Here is a 6,691-nt window from a genome sequence, read left to right on the forward strand (position 1 = left end):
AAAAAAATCCGATCCGTATCCTTTGTATCCGATTGGGTTGGGTCGAGACTCGATTGTCCCGACCCGTTTACCCACCCCTAAAGGAGGTCATTGTAATTTACCCTAAAAAATATTATTATTAGCGCCCCATTAACTCTATATTTATATTTTCTCAAAACAGTTCAAAAACTTATTTTAAAAAATATATTTTTAATACTATAAAAATTTTAATAATTTTAAAAATATATAATTTATTAAAATTTTAAAATAAATTTAACCAAACACTCTCCAAATACTCATATATCCATTGTCTCATTTCTCCTTCTCCCAAAAAATGGGCTTCAATTTTTAGCCATTCTATAAACTCATGGAATGGATTGGGTAAAGCCCAGTGGTAATATCCGACTTTAGTTTTACATTTGTCGGGAAAAGTCGCAAACTTTCTGTAAACATCAATGTAAATTGCAGAAAACCGGAGAGATTCTCACAGTAGAAGTTAGCTGCCTCTTCCTTCCTTCTCTTGCTCTTTCCCCCATTTCTCAGTGTGTGAATGCTACGAAAGAAAGGAAAAATATTAATTAAGAGAAAGAATTGTAGGAAAATCGAAGCAGCAAGATGACGGAGGCGGTGATAAGGAAGAAGGCGGGAATGGCAAGCGTGAAAGATATGCCGGTGCTGCAGGACGGTCCGCCGCCGGGTGGTTTTGCGCCGGTCAGGTTTGCTCGGCGGATCCCGAACAAGGGCCCCAGCGCCATGGCGATTTTCCTGGCCGCTTTTGGTGCTTTCTCGTGGGGCATGTACCAGGTCGGCAAAGGAAACAAGATTCGGAGGTGCGATTCTAATGCGTACACATTTCTGTATCTATTTGTTTAGAGGAGCTGATTTTGTAATTGAGCTCTTGGAATAGGAATTCCTGGGAAACATACTTAAATTTGAATGTGAGTAGTTGTCACCCTATGGCTTGAATCCTTGATGCAAAACACTTGGTCAGTCGCTTTTAAGGGTGATGGTAGGTTGGCTAAGGGATCAGTAGTGGCGGGGAGCTGCTCAGGCAAAAAGTTGAAAAATTTGTTTCTTAATATATTTTTCAGATGAACCAACTAATGCTGTTAAAGACTTGATGGCGATTGGATGTGATTTGTGTACCTTTATATGCATGTACGTTTCAGGACAAAAAATCTTACAGTATATACCGATTATTGGATCATTTTCGGCTATGTGTTTCTAGCTGGTTCTGTATTAGCATTGTGATTTCTGATGTAAGTAGGATAGTGTATAAAGTGATTGATGGTCATGTGGTTTGTGATGAACTACCTGCGAACTTTACCAATTTATCAGAACTGCTGCATGGATTTTTAGAGTTCTAATGGGAGCATAGCACTGTGCAGTAGTGTGAGTTTATGGGTAAATTCAAGATATATGAGCACTTTTCTAGATATTTGCAGGGATATGAATTGAAGTAGCTATTTTCCCATGAAATCATCCGATTTGTTGATTTCATTTCAGTTCTACTGTATTTAATCATTACTAAATATCCTTATGCACTGTCCAAATCATTTGAGATCACAGATATGTACATCGAGTAATAGATAGCTGATCAAATTCCCTTAATGCTTTTAGGGTTTACTAGATGTGTTTTATCATAGACTTGAGAACTTTTGAATTAATATACAGAATTTGATCTTAAGCTAAGGACATTTTCTGGCTCTCACATATCGTCTTTTTGATCTATTGTCTTCTGTACAAAGTGGTCTGGAGTTATAGGAATTTATAGTCCTCTTTAATGGACTTGAATTTTACAAATCTAACATGTGATAAAAGATAATTCCATCCGTTGTGAGCTTACGGGGTGCTGTAATTTTTCATGTTTTTCAAGATGAAAGGATTGTCAACTGTGTTAAATTTTAGTGTAAAATTGCATGGGTAATGATGTCCCGAACCTAGGAAAAATATACGGACTTATATTATAAAAAAAATGGAAGTCAGAATAGTGAAAATCTTGTCCTGTTGTTTTAGAGCTGGTCCCTTTCATATTATCTCAGAAGGATGAACGCAGAGATGGGCATGACGTGACACAGACACAGGAGTGGCTGTTCTTAGGAATTTTAGGGCAAGGGTTTGCAAATGGCTGTTCTAGTATGAATTTTTTATACAAAAATATTTGATGTACTCATAAGTAGATGTATGAGTGCAAGTGCATCAAGAGAGAGGTTCGTATTTGTTTCAACGTTGGATTGCTTCTTAATGTGGTTGACTATGATGTTATGGTTAAAAATATTTCAACCTTGAAAAGATCACAAACAGAAAATACTTGAGATGTGGTTGGACTTTTCTTTTTTCCCAAATCAATTTTAGACTCTTCATCTTTTGTAAAAACTTTATAACCTTCAAGTTAATTTAAAGCATAAAAAAGATCTGTCGTTGCTGAAACGTGTCGGATACACCATCAACTATGTTGGTATTGCACGTTTCCATGTTTTATGTGATTCTGATATTTCTTTTCTTTTGTTTATTCTCTGGTATGTCCAGATGGCGTGTTTGACACATCTTGCAGTTGTTGGTGCGTCCATGTCTGACATGTGCCTGACATTGGACGGTGACTTTTGGAGTTTCAATGCGTTATAGCATGTTATATTATCAATTATGTGATTTCATGAAATTTTGGAGGAATTGCCTTTATATTTTGTATAATCTGCTGGTTATAAGAAGTTGGATTCTATATCTTCCCTTGAAGTGAGAGTATTGTCTGAGGCTTCCCTGTCGAATTTCTGCTGTTTGTGATTGATGTCTGAGCGAAGTTGCTTGGTCCCCTTGTGTGCATATGAATTATACTGTGTTTAATATTTTCTTTATACATCGTCAATCACATCTCATCTACACCGGTGAACATCTTCTAGTATGAAAGGAATCAAATCTCTTTATATTCTTCTGAAAAATTGGACTTATCCTGTATTAGGAATCAATTTTGCTGATAAATGACTTCCCTACATTTTTCATTTATCTAGGTGATGGAATTGGTTGACTTTTGATATGGCCTAACCATGGTATGCTTTGATTTGTGTTGGCTTCTTGTATGACCAAACCATGGATTAATCTTGAGACATTGAAACATTTCATGAATCATTAATCTGGGTGCACTACTATCAGAATTGCATATTGACAATATGGTCACAAAAGAATCCAATGAATAAATTGGTCGACTTCTGCTTTATCAGAAACTAAATCATTAATTTTTGTTTAGCTTGTGTTTTTGTGAATTACGATGGAAGTAGAACTACTTAGAAAAAAAGTAAGTTTTAGGATTCTTGATGAATGTTAATAAGTACAAAATCTATTCTGGATAAGTGAGTTTAATGTACTTTGTATTGCTTGATTACGAATTATAATTTATGTTATAGGAAATTTTCCTGCGATAATTTAATAGATATGCTAGTTATATTTAATTATTAAGTTTATTATCATGAAACGGTTGAATCTTTTTCAACTTTGGGGAATCTTTATGTAATTGAGTAGACAAGTTATTTGGACTTATAGGTATTCTCTCCTTTTCTTCTTAAATCTTCATACATCTTGTTCTGTGGCTTCTCTATTCATTTCTATTTTTTTGTGTTCTCATCTTTCTTCCACTTTTTATGGAGAACCTATTTGTTCTGCTCAACTCATATTCAAGTTTTTGGAAGTTTGTGCTGGATATAGCTTTCAGAAGAATGGCAAAGAAGTCTTAGAGCTTGTTTTGGTTGGGTGAGAAGTGAATTTATAATATAAATGGGTACAAAAGAAAAAGTTTTGTGTTCTATTTTAAAATAAGCAGAGAGGAAGTAAAATACGATGTAATAAACTCCTTCCCAATTGTGTTTAGGACTGTACGAAATTAAACAAAACATTGTAAGATAAAGCTCAGAGAAAACAATAATCCTCATTTTTAAATACAATATTTATCTTTATATATAATTCCATTCCAACTATATATATCCCGTTGCTTGCTGAAAAATAGTGTCTATAGATTATCCTTCTTTATGCCATCGTTGTTGGCAAAGCCAAAAAAGAAAAAAGTAAATAAGATAAAAAGACATTTTGTTTTTTTTGTTGCTTTTCACTTACCATTGCTGATAAGCTTTCAAGTGATTATTTTATGAGTCGACTATGAGTAGTTAAAATTATTTTAGTTCATAATCTAGCTTAAAATTTTTCCCATATGACTTCATTTTGTTGTCTCAAATAAAGAAAAGTAGTTAAGAATTGTCTTCCATTTTGGATCATGCCAAACAATTTGAAGAACAACGATCACGCTTCCTTTATGTAAAATAAGTTCCATTTGCTCTCCCTATTTCACTTCCACTTTTCTCTCATCATACTGGTAAAAGCTTTAGAGAATTACAAAAAAAAAAAAATCAATGTCATGAATCCATGCATAATTGTTTTCTTTTTCTTTACAAAAGTACATATTCATAAATTTTAAATGAGAAAAAAGATGGTATCGTTGCTACTTTAAGTAACAACGTTGGAGGTATATATAACATACAAGAACTTTGAGAGGGAGAAAGAAAGAGAGAGGGAGAATCTTGGGTTTGAATACTTGGGTTGGTTAAGCGGTTTTCCTTAAGCTTGCTGAATGAAGGTTCTCTTTTGTGTATGATTGCATAACTTCAGAGAGGAAGGAGTCAGGGTTAGGTTGGGTTGAATAGTTGAGGTGGTCTATTTTTCAGTAACATTATTCGATGTAGTGAGGGTTCTTTTGCATATGATTTTAAAGGTTATCACCCACTTGAAAGATACTTCCAGATGCGAACTTGAGTTTCCTTTACTTGAACGTGAGATTCAGTGTCATTATCATATGCATCAGCAGTCAAGTTTCTTTGGAGGGAAGATATTTTGACACTCACTAATTATGGTGTTCCACTGGGCAGTTGCAATTGATATAAGTAAAATATTTTCAACATTGTTTTCTAAGCTCCATAGTCCATACTCTAATTGATGTGAAATTTATTAGCAAGTTGTGATTACTGCTATGTTAACTAGAGCTGATGGCCTAGTATTCTTATGTATTTGCTTTTGGTATCTTTCTCTTTGCCTATTCAATGATGGATACAATAGTGCTTAGGGATGAATACAATTGGTTTGGGTTTTCCAAGACTTGACATTTGATTAGCTAACATTTTCTTGGACCCTGCAGTTGGACTTATTAAAAGACATTTCTTAAAAGAAGTATTAACATAACTTTTTAAGTATGAAAAAAAAGAAATTCTACAAAGACTATATCTGTCATGCTTTAATCTTTGGGAACTTAGTATCTTAAATATATATATATATATTTTTACTTTTATACATTTAAAGCCTATATTAGTTATTAATTTTACATAATCTAAATGTTTGAGATTATTATGGTTATACACCATATGCCAATATATGTTTCACAAATGTGTTTCCACACACAAATACACCCACCCACACACACACACACACACACACATATATATATATATATACACACGCGCATTCACACATATAAAGACATTATATTTGGGCAGAGTTGGTCCAAGACACTAAAATCAGAGACCCACTACAAGAGCTTCTTACAGTCTTGAAGCGGCCCCCAAGCATCCGCGGCTAGTGTTGATTTGCCTGCATCTATACTCATTGCTGATAGTGTTACCATCTGACTAATGTGGCATCAGTGTGCCTAATTTGTTAACATGAAATAAATATTCAGCTGAAATTTCTGCTATGCAGGGCATTGAAGGAAGAAAAATATGCTGCTCGCAGGGCTATATTGCCAATGCTTCAAGCTGAAGAAGATGAGAGGTATCTTGTGCAGCTTGGTTTACACTGTCCTTAGTCTCTTTTTGAATTCTTTTCGGTATTCATTCATTTTCTTTTTATTATCTCAATTTTCTTTCCCAGATTTGTCAAAGAATGGAAGAAGTATCTTGAGGAAGAGGCCAGAATCATGAAAGATGTGCCGGGTTGGAAAGTGGGCGAAAGTGTCTACCACTCTGGACGGTGGATGCCTCCTGCAACAGGCGAGCTCCGACCTGATATCTGGTAATCATTTCTGGTCATTCAATAGGGCACGGAATGTGGCAAAAACAGCATTTGTTCCCTGAAAGCTTCTTTAGCTTTTCTTCTGCTTGCTTTCCTGATTAAATAAGGACAGCATTCAAAATTCAGTTCAAATTATATCCACGATGATTTGAAGCTAATAGCTACATGACCATATTGATCACTTTCATGGCCCCTTTATAACAGTGCAGAGTTTTGAGTTTAAGAGCTTTTACCTCAATTTCTTATTCAACATTTCGTCATGTTGTTTTTCATGCATCATAATTGGACGCATATATATATATATATATATATATATATATATACGTATATGAATGATATACTCAATCAAACATTATATATATATATATATATATGTATGATGTTTCTCTCGACTGATGATTACTAGCAATGTACTCAATCAAACATTACTCAGGCTGACGATAATAATGGGACAAACATCTCGTATATTTTATGCATGTAGCTCGGCTATTTGATCTACAATCGTCTGACTAACTACGAAAAAGTAGTTTTTAGTAGAGACATCTTCTCTTGCACTTTGGTTATCAAGCTTGCATTGTTCGACTTCCACTTCCACATAATCCATCATATCGTAACTAAAATGTAAATTACGTCCACTCGATCGGTTGGACCGATTAAAAAAGTTGATTGG

General features: G+C 34.4%; 1 protein-coding gene across 1 annotated transcript; it reads left to right on the plus strand.

Moving 5' to 3' along the window:
• LOC105158632 (NADH dehydrogenase [ubiquinone] 1 alpha subcomplex subunit 13-B-like) lies at positions 453-6,259 on the plus strand. Its single transcript, XM_011075445.2, has 3 exons — positions 453-809; positions 5,710-5,781; positions 5,881-6,259. Exons 1-3 carry the CDS (start codon positions 595-597, stop codon positions 6,023-6,025), a joined length of 432 nt encoding a protein of 143 aa, XP_011073747.1. The 5' UTR covers positions 453-594; the 3' UTR covers positions 6,026-6,259.

The sequence above is a fragment of the Sesamum indicum genome, linkage group LG3 (assembly GCF_000512975.1).
Source record: "Sesamum indicum cultivar Zhongzhi No. 13 linkage group LG3, S_indicum_v1.0, whole genome shotgun sequence".
Taxonomy (NCBI): Eukaryota; Viridiplantae; Streptophyta; class Magnoliopsida; order Lamiales; family Pedaliaceae; genus Sesamum; species Sesamum indicum.